This window comes from Bubalus kerabau, chromosome 16 (assembly GCF_029407905.1).
Source record: "Bubalus kerabau isolate K-KA32 ecotype Philippines breed swamp buffalo chromosome 16, PCC_UOA_SB_1v2, whole genome shotgun sequence".
Taxonomy (NCBI): Eukaryota; Metazoa; Chordata; class Mammalia; order Artiodactyla; family Bovidae; genus Bubalus; species Bubalus kerabau.
In genome coordinates this window covers 69,524,440-69,539,930 of record NC_073639.1, presented here as the reverse complement: position 1 = coordinate 69,539,930, position 15,491 = coordinate 69,524,440, and the positions used below count along the sequence as shown (strand labels likewise).

General features: G+C 47.8%; 1 protein-coding gene across 5 annotated transcripts in view; it reads right to left on the bottom strand.

Annotated features, from left to right (window-relative positions):
- The window catches only part of GRK3 (G protein-coupled receptor kinase 3), a 126,046-nt gene extending 111,305 nt beyond the window's left edge, over positions 1–14,741 (bottom strand). For 2 of the 5 annotated variants that reach the window (XM_055551063.1, XM_055551065.1), the window contains exon 1: positions 11,323–11,557. In XM_055551063.1, coding sequence (XP_055407038.1) covers positions 11,323–11,435 — 113 coding nt within the window. In that variant the 5' untranslated portion in view covers positions 11,436–11,557. Of the gene's footprint in view, positions 1–6,025; positions 7,841–11,322; positions 11,558–14,677 lie in introns of those variants that run through there. The other 3 variants (XM_055551066.1, XM_055551068.1, XM_055551067.1) reach the window with 3 other exon arrangements.
- Positions 14,742–15,491: the final 750 nt, after the last annotated feature.

Below are 15,491 nucleotides of genomic sequence, written 5' to 3'. Positions count from 1 at the left end.
ATCTTGAGCTGTTACCGTCACTCTGAACCTGGACTTTCTCCTCAAATGGGGATGCTGAGTATTGTGGAGCCGGTTCCCAGAATGTGGAAATAAGGGAAAAAGCTTGCCCTTGGAGAATGAAAATTTTAAATCAAGGCATAACACAAAGGGCAGAGAAATGCCCGAGGCTCCGAGGCTAGCAAGCCTTAGCTGCGGCTTCAGCAACTGTGCTATGACTCCAGTGGAGGCCTGGCACCGGTCAGAACAGGAAACGTGGAAGTGTGGACGGGGCGTCTCACCCTCAGGGTACTCACGGATTTCACACCCAGGGTAAAGCCACTCTGGAGAAACGACCTGGTCCCGGCTCCTGTGGCTGCCAAGCCAGGGGCCAGACCTTCTGAGCCCTCCGGCCACCGGCCTGTGCTACCTGCGTCTGCACCACATCCACAGGGGCGGCCTTCCAGAGGGGACGCTCGGGTCACAGGGCCTTCGGGCAGCCAGGCTCCTTGACAGCCAGCGCTGAATATCAATCTGACACTCCAGCTACAGTGGAGCTTTTGAGATGAATCGACCAGGTGAGTCCGTGCATTTGGGGGCGGGGGAGGGGGAGCCTCTAGCTCATCAGATTCTCCAAGGGGTCTTTAAATAAGAACCACCGGCCTAGAAGAGGAGAAGGTGTTAGTTGGGCCCGACTCGGCTTATGGATGTGAACTTCACATCAGGAGGCAGAGAGAGACTCTGCGATGACAGAATTCAGTTTCTGAGTCTGCAGGCGGAAGACCACCCCTGGGACCACAGGAAAGACCCTGATGTCTGAGGAGAGCACCAGCTGTCCCTCTAGACACAGTACCCTCCTCAATGTCTCCACGTGACATGTCTCAAGTAGTTGTCTTTTTCCTTTCTCAACTGTCTACCGACTACAGAGGACAACTTGAAAAGCTAACAAGAAAGATCCAATACATGTAAAACTGCAAAGCACTATACACAAGCATTAATGCAGGTTTTTTTAAAAAATCTAAATTCAAATCTCTTGCATAAATGTGAAACAGATGAACAACAGATGTCATTGGGTTCAAACCTAACTGATAAGCCCAACAAGTAGGATCTCCCATCAGGATCACTGTAATTAATTCTAATCCGGTTCACACCCTAGTTTAGGAGAATGTCTCTTAAGAGTGGAGAAAGAATTTTATCAGGTTAGGACCACTGAGGCCCCTCAAAACTAGAGTCTGGCTTTTTCTACTGTTCTCTTACCACCTACCCCATGCCAGAGAGTCGTGAGATACCCATAGGGCCAGAATGTTTACCTTAAAACTGTGATCTTACACAAAGGAGTATGTATCAGCTACTTCATCAGATCTTTCTGGCAGGACACAGCCAGAGAAAATAAGCTTCTCTTACAGGGTAACTTGGATTATTTTTTCTTAATAATTTGAAACGTCAATCCCCTGTCAAGCAAGACACTTTATTTAAAGGACGGAAACATGAAGATGCTGCCGGGTTTTCCACATGGAATTAAACAATCAACCAAATGGTTAAACCTTAATAAATCCCTGAATACAAAAGTCTTAACAGTTTTTTGATGGTTTTTTTTTTGGCGGGGGGGGCACTTCTCTGATGACTCAGATGGTAAAGAATCTGCCTGAAATGCAAGAGATTCGGGTTTGATCCCTGAGTCAGGACAATCCCCTGAAGAAGGAAATGGCAACCACTCCAGTATTCTTGCCTGGAGAATTCCATGGACAGAGGAGCCTGGCGGGCTATAGTATATAGGCTCGCAAAGAGTCAGGCGTGATTGAGCTACTACTAACGCTTTGACTTCACTTTCTTCATTAGCATAAGCATCCTCTCACCCTTTGCTTAGAAACTGCTCTTGTGCAGAGAACACCTTTCTCTTCTAGCTCAATTCTAGAGGGGTGTTTTGATAAAATAATGTTTTCCTCCACGGCCACTGGCAACAAAAGAGAAGGCAGTGCTTCCAAAATGGAACACAACAAGGGAGCAGGGCAAACTTCCCATTCTATTCTGTACTCAGGGTTCCAATGGCAAGATCCACCGTGTAATCCCTTTCCCACGTAGGGTGTCATTATAATAGGAGGAAAGAATCAGCGTGTGTAGCTGAACAAAGCAAAGCCTTTTAAAGATGAAAGTCCCCTGACCTTTTGTATTAGGATGAGTTTCTTTCTACATGTGGTACAGATCCCCCACTCCACCACCAAAAGGCTCCTATTTGGGAGACCTTCCTGCCAGTCCAGAAGTTAAGACATCTTGCTTCCACTGCAGGGGGCACAGGTTCGATCCCTAGTTGGGGAACTAAGATCCCACATGCTGCACAGAGAGGCCAAAAAATAGAAAAAGAAGAAAAAAAGCCCTGTATTTTTAAAAGAAGATCTATTGAAAATGTCATAGATGCCTTAAGACATTTTCATGATGCAAAATGAAAGCCTACAGTATTTAGCAGCTGTGCAAATGCCTTCACATCTCAGTTCATTTTTAACTTAAATCTTTATCAAAAGCAATACAGATACAGAAGATGTAGAAGAAATGACCTGAAAATATCACCAGTCATCTTTCTAAATAAAGAGCAATGGACTGACTTAATGACACAAAATACAAACACTACGAACATGTCGTGCAAGAAAGTTTTCTGGCTGAAAATAAAGAAACTTGCTGCTTTCCCCAGCTACTGGAGTTGTCAATTTTTGAACACATGAAACAAACATTCTCTAACCCTCAGGAGATGGATCTTTTCAGCTTAATGGAAGCTCAGTTTCTTCCTGAAATAGGTTAGCCCATGATTATCTGAGAAATGGACAGTGCCAGGCGCTCAGCACTAGTCAAAGGCAGTCACTGTCACGACACTCGGGGAGCCCAGCTTAGCTTCCAAACTCTGACCGTTTATGGAAACAACCGACCCCCTAACCAAACCAGTAAAATGAAATTTAAGAATCATTCATGGGACCAAAAATGTTCTCCCTGTAATGGAACTTTCAGAGGGACTCAATCATACACTTGATGTTGGATTTAACAGCTCTGCCATCACCGTATTTATTACAGTAATTTTGCAGATACCTTTTTCGTCTTCATAAATTTTAATATTCTACTCTGGTAGGTAATGTTCAGACTGATGAGCGTAGATTACAGAGCAGCGGGCAGGCTTCAGCATGACATGAGGAACAACTAAAGGCAATAAGTCAGTTCCCCACAGCAGCCACGGGGGCTGAGGTAGCTGCCTTCAAGAGACTGAAGATCTACTACCTTGTAGATGCATTAAACTTGTTTTGCAGGATCACAAAAGGAGCGAGAGCGATCTGTGCACAGGATGAATTACAAGAGAGCTTTCCATTATACTTCAATTAAAAAAAAAATCCTATGAAAATAAAAAGGTGGGGGGAGTGGTGGGAGGGAGGCTCCCCAGAGGGAGAGGATGCATGTATACATACAGCTGATTCACGCTGTTGCAGAAACTAACACAACATTGTAAAGCAATGATCCTCTAATTAAAATATATATATCCCGTGGGGGGGGCGGGGGGAGAGAAAGCGCTTTCTGACACATCTCTTCCAGAGATGCTCCCGGAGATGACCCTGGCTGGATGCTGGAGAGGGAGGTAGCCCTCCCAATGCAGGACTAGACTGGACGCCCTACAGGATCTTTTCAAACATGAGCTACGACAACGCTAGGTTATTAACACGTATCTGTGGATGTCTGAGGAAGACGAAAATGCATCACCTTATGCTCAACGCACTGAAGCCAGCTGCTTTCAGATTATGATTTTTGGTTCATTTTACTGACACAAAGGCCTTCTGAGGATGTCAACTCTCTCAATTGCTAAATTTTCTATTTTTTAAGAATGGCTCACTTATGAACTCTTAGGTACTGAAGCCAACATAGCCCAGAGCCTACTGGATTGATGAATGGAAGAAAAGGGAGGGAAGAGAGGGAGAGAAGAAAAAAGGGAGAAGAAGGAAAGAAAGGAAAAGAACCAAGCAAGGCACAGTGAGCAGAAGGTTCTAGACAAACAGCACTACCACAAACAGCTAGAGGAAGAACACTGAGGAGAAACCTGAGAAATTAACCTACTCGGGGTAAACAACGCAACTTTTCAGAAGTCCTGCCTTCCAAGCCCACCCGCTGTCCACAGTCTCCATGCAACACAGCCTTTATCCGCTACCGTTTTGTACTTTTTTAAGGGTGTTATGTCTTGTATTGTGTATAATCACAACCACAGGGTGTAAATAAAGAAAAACTATCTTTTCACATTTCTTTCACTCTTTTTTCTCTTGCGTTTTCTGTGTTTGAAATGAATGCTCTCTCCTGCTCACAAATGTATGGACAGAAAATGCTCTAAAAAGACAGAGACTTGGGGGACAGTTTGTGATCAGAAAAGAACAGATATCATATTGCACAGATGGGGAAACTGCATACACTGATATTAAGTGATGTACCAAGGGCGTATGGCAAACTGCCAGTGGAATCGGGGCTGTACTTCCTAGTCTAGAACTTTCTCTCCTAGGACAATATGGCAGGTAGGCGGGAGGGCACAGGAAAATGAGGGCCCAGCGATAAGGACAGCTGGCCTTCGAGTTCACTGAGGACGAAGGTCTGGCCAGGCGACTTTCACATAATCAGTTTTTCCAGCTCTCAAAACCCTGGAAGAAGGAAATGGGAGCGAACAAGAGTACAAGTCCAAGGCTGGGCCAAGGCTGACTCTTACAAACCACCAGTCACAAAATAAATGAGCTGCAAAAATATCTTCACTGTGTTCTCTAATGGGCTTTTTCTTTACTATCTTATAAAGTACCACAAATGTGCTTTGGCTTCACACTGAAGCCGAAGCACAGGTGACCCAAAAGATTTCCAAAATTAGGAGAAATATTTAGAGGAGAGGAGGAGCTTGCTGCAGTTCAGACCCATTGTTCAGTCGCCCAGTCGTGTCCGACTCTTCTCAGCCCCATTCTGGACTGCGGCACACCAGGCCTGGCCCTCACCATCTCCTGAAGTTTGCCCAAGTTCATGTCCATCGCATTGGTGATGCCATCCAACCATCTCGTCTTCTGACACCCTCTTCTCCTTCAGACCCATACAGCAATCCAAAAAGGCCCCAGGGTTCTAAATTCTAATCGGTAATAAAACCGGGGGGCTTTCCTCATAGCTCAGTTGGTAAAAAATTCGCCTGTGATGCAGGAGACCCCCGTTCGATTCCTGGGTCAGGAAGATCCCCTGGAGAAGGGATAGGCTACCCTCTCCAGTGTTCTTGGGCTTCCCTGGTGGCTCAGCTGGTAAAGAATCCACCTGCAATGCGGGAGACCTGGGTTGGATCCCTGGCTTGGGAAGATCCCCTGGAGAAGGGAAAGGCCACCCACTCCAGTATTCTGGCCTGGAGAATTCCATGGACTATATCGTCCATGGGGTCCCAAGGAGTTGGATGCGACTGAGGGACTTGCACTTGCACTTGATTTTCTTTCAGTAAAAACAGAGAAGGATAAAGAAGTGAAAAAGAGGAGAGGCAGCGGTGGCTCCAGATCACACAGCCTCATCAGCATGCAAATGACTTTGCAGGCAAATGACAGTAAGAAAGCCAGAGTTGCCAGGTTCATCATTTCCACTTCCCCACCGCCCATGTCCAGAAAACAAGGACAGACCATCAGGCACAGAATATGCATTTTCACCTACAGCTGTCTTCAAAGACAGTTTTCTAACAGAGGAAGATTATTTGAATGAGAAAGTGATTTTTATTGCAAATAAAGCCAAAAATACAGTTTTATTCCTTTTATCCTTTTCCCGGAAATGGAAAAAAATTGGGGGCGGGGGAGGGGGAAGCAGGAGGGGGAGAGTGGGCAGCCTGGGCTGCCCTTTTCTCTAAATGATAACAGAGACAGAAATCCTGTTGGGCGGCCAGAGGGTGAGGCGGTCTATTATTATACAATTTCTCATTAACAGCAGTGAGATCGCACTTCTCGTGTTAAACAGAACAGGCATTTAACCCCCCGAGCTCCTCCTGGGAAATAAGGCAGAAACTGCTTATTCACTTAGTCGTAATTACCGATTTCTCAGGTCCCAGAGGAATAGCTGTTCTCTATCAGTCTCTGAGGATGGTCCTGACTTTCCAATGCTGCCTGGCAGCTGGCTGAATCCGCACCCAGAAGCGTGAGATGGCAGAGCATGATGGAAAGCAGCTGGGCTCTGGGAAACCTGGGCTTGAATCTGGCTCCTGCCTCAGCCACGGTGAGCGGTCACCTGGGCTGGGTTCCTCAACCTCCCTGGGCACCTGCTTCTTCGGAAGACGGGGCCGATGCTGATCACCTGACAAGACTCTTGTGGGGAACACATGCCCTCAAGGTGCAAACTGCCCGGCAGCGGGGGGCGCTCTCGGTGAATGGTGGTTAGCACATCACTGCCTTGGGGAACTTAAGCTTCCCTCTTGCTTGACGGGGCTGCAGGGACCCCGGGTGTCCTCTCTGCTCTGGCCCATCTCTTACTCTACTTGCCATCCACCTGCTGAAGACTGAAGCATCCCTTCTTTGAGCCTTGAAGACACTGGGTCCAAGCAGATGTTTGCCGAAGCCCAATTCAGGGTACCAAGGAGGTTCTTTTAAGAGGCTAGCTCAAAACACATCGCTTCTAAGAGCTGGGACTGCCTGAACTCAAAGACATCAACTGAGCTCTCGACACAAGCCTTTTACAATGCTTGACTTGGGCAGATTCTGGGCCCCAAACTGAATGCAAGGGAACATCTATTTCTAAGAACTCCTGACTGCATGCAGCCCTTACCTCTTCAAGTCGCTGGCGCAAATTAACTTTGACCAAGAATGAAGTAATAGCTGAAAGGTCAGAATAAATTACATTTGGAAAGTGTAGCTTAGAGAAAAAGCAGCACACACTGCTTCATACATAGAAATGCTCCTATCGACAATGAAGAGCGCTTTTTTCCTGAAGGCTGTTTGTTCGTTCAACCCTGACTCTAGTTCAGAGCTGGCCATGCAGGCATAGAACACCCTCCAAGTCAAATGGAGAGGAATCTTTCAAATCCTCCTCCAGTCACTCGCTGACTGGAGCTAGGAAATTACAGAACATATCCCATTCCACATCAGAAGAAAACGAAGCTATTTTTCAAGACCAAGCACCTACGATAACTTTAAAAGCAGATGGGTGCACAGTACCATATTACTATGTATATTATGGCTAGGTAGCTTTTTAAGGGGGATAATTTAAAAATTACTGTAAAACACTGAGCAGGCATACTGTAATCCGTGAAAACAGAATAGTAAAGGCCACTTTGTGCTACCTGTCCAAGGTTAAAAAGAATCTTCTGGCAATTGCACATGAAAGTCCACATCTTTCTCGACTCCCTGTGTATTTCCTACTAGACTGTGTTGTAGTTTCGTTGCTCAGTCACTAAGTCACGTCTCTTTGTGACCCCATGAAGTGCAGCACGCCAGGCTTCCCTGTCCTTCACTATCTCCCAGAGTTTGCTCAAACTCACGTCCATTGAGTAGGGGATGCTATCCAACCAAATTATCCTCTGTCACTCCCTTCTCCTCTTGCCCTCAATCTTTCCCAGGATCAGGGTCTTTTCCTAGTCAGTTGGCTCTTCTAAGCCCCTTGAAGGAAGAGCTGTCAAGCCAGGCCTTGCTTGGCTCAGGAAAACAGCTCTACAACCGTGCACTGAATTCATGGAGTAAACAGTACCACAAACCTTCTTCAGGACAGTCGAAAACGTTTCTAGAAAATTATAAAGGCTCTTTAAAAGGCTTTCAGGCTTTCCCGTGACTTGGAAAGGACAAGTTTTGTGATGGATGAGCCTGATTTTTCAATGTCCACTGAACAGAAATAAAACTCTGGAAGAGAGATCGATTTTGTGACTGAACCTCTTGCAAGAATGTGTCAACTCAAGTCAACTGAATCCTGCTGTTCAGAAAAGATTATGAGAGTAACGAGACCAGAGGAAAAGCTGCCCCGACTCTACAGGGCTTAAGGTGCTGACCCTTTGCAGGCCTTGGTTTCTGAATTAGTCCCTATTGAATGTTTCTTCCCTAACATGGCATAAAACAACCGGCACACACATCTGAAGGTGCGTGTTTTCAACTGGGCACACACAGAGCGTCCATGGGTCACAGCTGCCTGTCACCATTAACACCTACATTAGCGCAACAAATGTTTCAGTAAACTAAAGCAGTTGTATAATTTGAACAAACAGGCAGCTTTTACAGGATTTACACTCATTGGTTCATTAACTGAATAACGTGTCAGCCTAACAAAATGGTTGCCTCTTTGCCATCTCTGAGAAGCAAAATCTCCCCTGGGCGGAATGTTCCATTTTCTGAGACTCTCCCGTAATAGGCAGGGGACTGCACACTCCTCATTTCCTTGAAATTAGCTGGATATTGCTTTGTTCTGTTGTCTCTCTGTGCAAAACTGTAGGAAACGGTGAAGTAAGGGAAATAAGGAAGCACACCAAATGCTCCAGTGGCTTCAGATAGTTAGCTGGAAAAAAGAGTCACTGCGGATAAACCAATGGCGAGGTTTATGCTTCCCATTTAGAAACTGAATATACAAAGCTAAATGTCTTGCTCAGGAATGCCAGCGGCTGGTGACCACGCAGCTTTCCTCAAAATGAAGCTGAAATAGAAACTTATCAGAGAACATCTGACCTGTATCCTTCACCAAAGACTGAAATCACACTAGTCTTCTGAGTCATGATGCTGAGGCATTTTCATGTGAAATTTACTTTCTTACCAGCTCTAGAAATCCCCCAACCTCCCACCCCATCCCCAAATCAAGCAGGTGAGCCACCAACTTGGAGAAAGATGTGAAGATGTTTTACCTGATGATCTCAACGTACAGAATCCTAGCTCAGCACAAGAAGTGGCAGTGACTACGTGAATGGTCACAGGAGAAAAGTAAAGCCAGTTGAGATAAATTCAAAACAAGTTAGAATCTCTGGAGAATGTTCCAATGGCCTAATTCAAAAGTCTACTTGGGAAAAAAAAAAGAGAGAGAGAGAGAGAAAAACAGCAACAGAATAACAATTACTAAAGAGCTGCTTCCTAAAATTACTCTCCTGTTTCTATGTCTCAGTTCTAAAATGTCATGAGAAATCTGCTGGCCCGTCACTAATTCTGCCTTAAACAGAGCATTACCAAAGAATGTCACTGAAAACAAAGGCCTTCACACAAGGAAGTGGATACCCTAAGCACTAAGGATGTTCTCAGGAGGGACATTAAAAAAGCAGAAGTCACATTAAGTTCAAAACACCAAGAAAAACAAAATGAACACAAGTTCCTAATTTTAATAATAGTATATGTCACCCCTCCACCGCAAAAAAAAAAAAAACAAAAAACTGTGCATGAGTTAAGATTTGTTGATTTTACATACAGATACTTTATATACTTAGGATTCCCTGTCCTTAAGGAAGAAAAAGAGGAAAAGAAAGTAAGCATTATATATGACATTTATAGAAATGCAGGGTTTTGTTTTGTGTTTTTTTTTAATGAAATTCAGGTTTCACGCGGGGTTCCTGTTTTACTTAGTTTTCCATTTGCCAGAAATTTTAAACAGCACTGCTTGTCAGTGAGCTCTGGACATGTTAAAGTCTGGAACAGGAGTGCTGTATTCACGATGCTCCAAAGGGCTTCCACTCTTCCTGACATTTCCTGCCTGTTCCTGCTCATCAAAGTAGGTTCTCCCCTGCAAAACCAAGATGCAGGGGCTACAAAGGACAGATCAGATCAGATCAGATCAGTCGCTCAGTTGTGTCCGACTCTTTGCGACCCCATGAATCGCAGCACGCCAGACCTCCCTGTCCATCACCAACTCCCGGAGTTCACTCAGACTCACGTCCATCGAGTCAGTGATGCCATCCAGCCATCTCATCCTCTGTCAAGCGAGACAAAAACATTCAGGAAGCAGACCTTCATGTACACAATCTGACTTTTCACAACAAACAGCACAAAGGGACTGATATTTTCTACATCGTGGGGCTCAGGCTCCTGGACTTGTGAAAAATAATCTGATGATCACTCAGCATCACAAGAAAGATTTTTTTTCCCCTTATGCCAAGGTAATATTTAAGCAATCTTAGACACAGAACGCATGAAGGGCTGATGCTTTCAAATGGAGAATGACTTTTAGTTTTCAGTAATATACAAAAATACATAGTTTTAAATTCATCGTTAAGATGATGCCTCATTGTACCATCAATTCCACCATGAGCTATAAGCGTCAAGGAGCTACATTTGCTGTACTCCTGATGGTGCTATTTAGGAAGGAAGCTAAGGGGTGGGGGGGAGAATCCAACTCCAATCCTCTGATACACTATCTGAAACTCACTATTAATCTGATAAATGACCTTTTCTGGGGTAATGCCAATGATAGGTAATGCCAATGATACGAACTAATCAAGTCTTTCATTACTTCACCAATAATAAATCATTTCTGAAGCAAAAAAAATTACAACTTGGTATGGACCTCACCAAGACCCTTGCCAATTCAATCGGGTCCTTGGCTGGTAATTTAAACAAAATTTCTGCCTGAAATTCACCCGTTCAACATGCGTTTTGAAGTGATTCCCATTTCAACCTTTTAATAAAGTGCCGCCACGTACCAAAGAGAAAATCAAGTGGGTCAGAATTCACTACTTGCTGCCAGGTGGACCTTAAAAGGGGGAGCGAGCATGGAAAACGGCAAATTAAGTGCCCGGGGCAAAAAAAAAAAAAAAAAAAGGCAGCTCGCCTGCACTCCCCAACTAAGGCGCCCAGAGGGAGCTGAGGAGAGGACGGAGTTGTAAAGGGGCACAGCCGCAGGAACTGTGTAAGGAACGGCCGGGATGGAGCGCAAGGGAAAGACAGGCAGCACCGGGCAGAAGGACGGACGGGGCAGGCGGGGGACCGTATGTGGGGGCGGGAGGGGAGGACGGGGGTGACAAAGATGCGGCTGGAAGGACAGCGATGGGGCAGGAGGGGAGCACAGCAATTAAAACAGGGAGGACCCCAGGGACGGGGCTGGCCCTAGAGAAAGGGATGGGGCAGGAAGCGGAGCGGGGACGGGGCTTGGTCCAGCGAAGTCACACCGCAGCCGGACAACCCCTCACAGGGGCGGTCGCTGCTCGCCGGCCGCCGCGCCGGGCACTCCGGGGCGCTCTCTCCCGGAGTCCCCCATCAACAGCCCTCCGAAGCCCCATTGCAGAGACGGGCACGGCGAGGCCGGCCCCTCAGCGCCCGCTCCCCGCAGCGCCGGCCCGGGGGTCAGAGGCGGACTGAGAGCCCGACCCTCCCGGACGCAGGGGGTCGCTGGCGGCCGCGCGGGGGGCGGCGGCGGCGCCCGGGCGCGGGGAGCCGGTACCTGGGCTCGGGCAGGACGATCTTCTTGCTGGCGCGGGCGGCCGGGGTCGCCTTGCTCTTCTCCATCGCCATCAGGTAGCTGACATCGGCCAGCACGGCCTCCAGGTCCGCCATGTTGGCGAGCGGCGGCGGCGGCGGCGGCGGCTCCTCAGGACCCGGACGGGACGCGCTCCCGCCGCCGCCGCCCGCCGCGCCCCGACGTTGGGGGGGCCGCCCCGGGGCAGCCCCCCCGGCCCGCCCCGCGCGCGCCCCCGCTCAGCGTCCCGCGCGCGCCGGCGCGCGCCCGCCCCGCCCCCGCGCGCGCCCCCGCCCCCGTCCCCGCCCCTTCCGCGGGGGTCGGCGGGGAGCGCGCGCGCCCTGCGGCCAGTTCCCCTGGGCGCCCGAGCCCAGCGGCCCCGCTTCTCGTAGGCTGACCCGCTCCCTGTGGGCACCGTCCCGCCCTCCCCTCGGGGTGGCCACGGGGGACTTCCTCTACTCCTCCTCCTCCTGCTCCTCCTCCTGCTCCCGACTTCCCGCCCGCAGCTCCAGGCGCTCTCACGCCGCCCTCTCTGCCCCACTGGGAACCCCTGCAAGCTGAGAGCGCCCAGGACCCGATGCCCAGCATGCCCGCCCCCGCCCCCCCGGGACCCCTGCGAGCCGAGGGCGCCCAGCACCCAGTGGACAACGAGGAGGTCCCTGTTCCCCGGACACGGCGGTTCTCAAACTGGACAGAACGCATCAGCATCCTCTAGACGGTCTGGGGTGGCTCCAGAGATGCGCGAGCCCCACCTGTTCACGCAGGTGATGCTGAAGCCTCGGTCCAGGTCGGCTTTGAACAGCCCCCGGCAGGCCAGCCCCTAAAGCCTCAGTCCTGACCCTGAACACCCTTCACCCCCCTCCCCACAGTTCAGTTCAGTTCAGTCGTGTACGACTCTGTGTGATGCCATGGACTGCAGCATGCCAGGTCCCCTGTCCATCACCAACTCCCAGGGTCCACTCAAACTCATGTCCATTGAGTTGGTGATGCCATCCAACCATCTCATCCTCTGTCATCCCCTTCTCCTCCCAGAAATGCACAAGCCCCACCTGTCCACCCAGGTGATGCTGAAGCCTCAGTCCAGGTCGGCTTTGAACAGCCCACAGGCCGACCGGCCCCTAAAGCCTCAGTCCTGACTCTGAACACCCCCAATCCCCTGCCCCCCACCACACACCCTATAAACTCTGCAAAGAGAAACCGAACAGCTGGAAGGTTACTTGTCTCAAGCTAAGTAAGCAGGGCAAATTGGGCTGAGAGCTCCCTAGTGGGAGCGGAGCTGGCCTTAGGAGCCCACTGGTACAGGAGCTGTCTGTCCAGGTGGTCACCACGCCCCTGCATGCAGAGGTTTGCCTCTGGATGTTAATAATGGTCGCTAAGAACTAGAACTGGCATTCAGGCTCTTGTGGTTTTACCATCAAATTAGGGGAACCCCACTTCCCCTGGTGGCTCAGTGGCAAAGAATCCTCCTGCCAATGCAGGAACTGCACTTTCAATCCCTGGGTTGGGAAGATCCCCTGGAGACAGAAATCACAACCCACTCCAGTATTCTTGCCTAGGAAACCCCATGGACAGAGGAGCCTGGTGGGCTACATATTCCATGGGGCCCCAACGAGTCGGACACGGCTTACCAACCAAGCAACACTGTGCACACAGCCCCAGCAGAAGGATGATACAGGGAAGTGGAACAGCTGGAGGCCAAACACCCAGGCAGGAGGGAATTTCCAGCTTCTCTGATCCTCAGTCTTGGTATCTGGTGGCAACACTCCCCACATGGGCCTGGGGTTTTCATTTACTTCTTAATTTTTCACAGCAACGCACACAAGTCCATGTTCGGAACCCATCACTCTGGCCAGAGTGAAGTTAAAGGACACCCAGACATCATAAGAAAACCTGAGCTGAAAATCCATTAAAAAAAAAAAAATCCTTTAAATGCATTCACATCGGTCACATTGTACCAGGAGCCTTGACTTTAGTATTTGAGTAAACGTTCTGTCAATAGCTTATATGGTCCACAGAGTGCCCCAGACATGGTTAAGGTCAAATTCTGGACGTTAAATGCAATGTCACAGCAGAAACAGCCTGATTTGGTCATCCCAAGAGCCCTGCCCTCTTTCTCTCTCTCTCTCCCACCAAGTCATACCTCCCCCCTGTCTTTTTCCCGGTATGCTTGTCATCACAATTGGCTGGTTTTCTCAAGACTGAAGGCACAACATTCAGAAAACTTGTCCAGAAAAGGATGAGAGGTGTGTAAGAAGTAGGCACTCAACTCTGAGGAGCTTGGTCAGGTATCAGAAAGCCAAAATGACAAGGGGGCACAAAATTCACCAATGATTTGCATAAGCCAAATATCAAACTTTCGTCTTCCACCCACTTTTTTTTTTGCAGGGGGAGAAAAAAGAACACAGAAGGCCTTGTCAAGGGTCACCCCAGGAGGAAGGTAAGTTTCAAAAAAGAAAAAAAAACCACATTTTTATAATTTGTACAATTTCTTTCAATAAGTCTTAAAAAAAATCATCCTTGCTTTCACATGATTCAATCATCAAATAAATACATACTTCTGCCTACATTTTCACGGTCTTCCAAATACTGAGATTTTTAACCTTGCCTCTTTGAATTCAGTTTTTTGTTTGGTAGTGGGTGGTTTCTCTTTCTTTCTTTGGGGAGGAAGTGGGTGGGCTGCAACGTAGAGCAGTAAGTCTGGAACAAGAGACACAGCTGAATTCTAACCCAAGCTCTGCCCTGACTAGCTGCTGTGATCTTCGGGGTAACACTTTTATATTTTATTGTTCTCATCAGTACAGGGGGAACAAAACCACTGCCCGGACCCCAGGGTTGTTAGAAGAGGAGGAGATAATGCTCATAAAAATGCACTGTGCCTGACACCCAGTAGGTCCCCAATAAAGGTCACTGCATTTCCTCTTTTTGCTTCATTTTACCTTTGCCTGCTAGAGAAGATACTGAAACGAAAGTCATTCCCAGACACCACCCTTGAAGCAGAAAGGCCCTTTTCGAAAAGGGTATCTCCTTAGTGCATTTCTAGGAACCCAAATTGGCACCAAAAAAAAAAAGTTAGTCTTTACAGACACAACCAATGACTCTTCTAATAGAAAGAACAGCGAGTCAAAATTGAGGCCCCTCCCCCAGTGAAGTTAGTGACCGGAGCACCCACTTCTTTTAATGTGAATTTGGGATTCCTGGCTCTCTCCTTTACTGTCTCACTTTCTCCCCACCTTTCGGCCCTCCCCTTCCTCCTTTCCCTGGACTCTCTTAATAGAACAGCTTTTCAAGTTCACCGCAAACAAAAGGCGCTGACGACAGCGATGAAGCTGTCATCACTGACCTGCTGGATCCTGTCGCCAAACACCAAGGCCAGCCTGGAATCTTTACGGACGCACAGAGAAAACAAATAAGAAATAGCAACCCATTTGTTCTCAGCCAATAAGGCTCCCTTGCAAATAAGCGTGCTTCCCGCCCTCCCACTCCCTGAGATGATTTCAATGACTGGGGTTCATGCTGCTTGTGATAATTGATAAAAACTCCAGAGTTCCTGCAAGGTTCATAATGTTCTCTTTTTCTCTTTTCTATGACTTCCCAAGATCAGGGGAGGTGTTGCTGAGATGGATGCATTAAATTTATGCTCCCCGGGGTTAATTTTGATAACAGCTTCAAGGGACGAAAGCTAACTAAAGAACTAACTTGTATTTGGTTTAGATTCTATGCTTCACTGGGGCTTCCTACTCACAGTGAGAATTCCCGGATTATAAAAACTGAGGAGGGAGGGTTGTTCTGGAAAACCAATCATGGACGCAGGAAAAAAAAGTCAACTTTAAGATTCCAATTAGAAGATTTTTGAGGGGGAAGGGATAAATTAGGAGTTTGGGCTTAACATAGACACAGTACTATATATGAAACAGATAATCAACAAGGACCTACTGAATAGCAGAGGGGACTCTACTCAATAATCTGTAAAAACTTGTATGGGAAAAGAATCTGAAAAAGAATGGATACATGTATACGTATAACTGAATCACTTTCCTGTACACCTGGAACTAACACAACATTGTAAATCAATAAAAATTAAATTTTACAAAAAGGTTTTGGGGACTGGCAGAATGTGCCTGTGCTTAATTCATTAATATCACAGTGTTTCATCC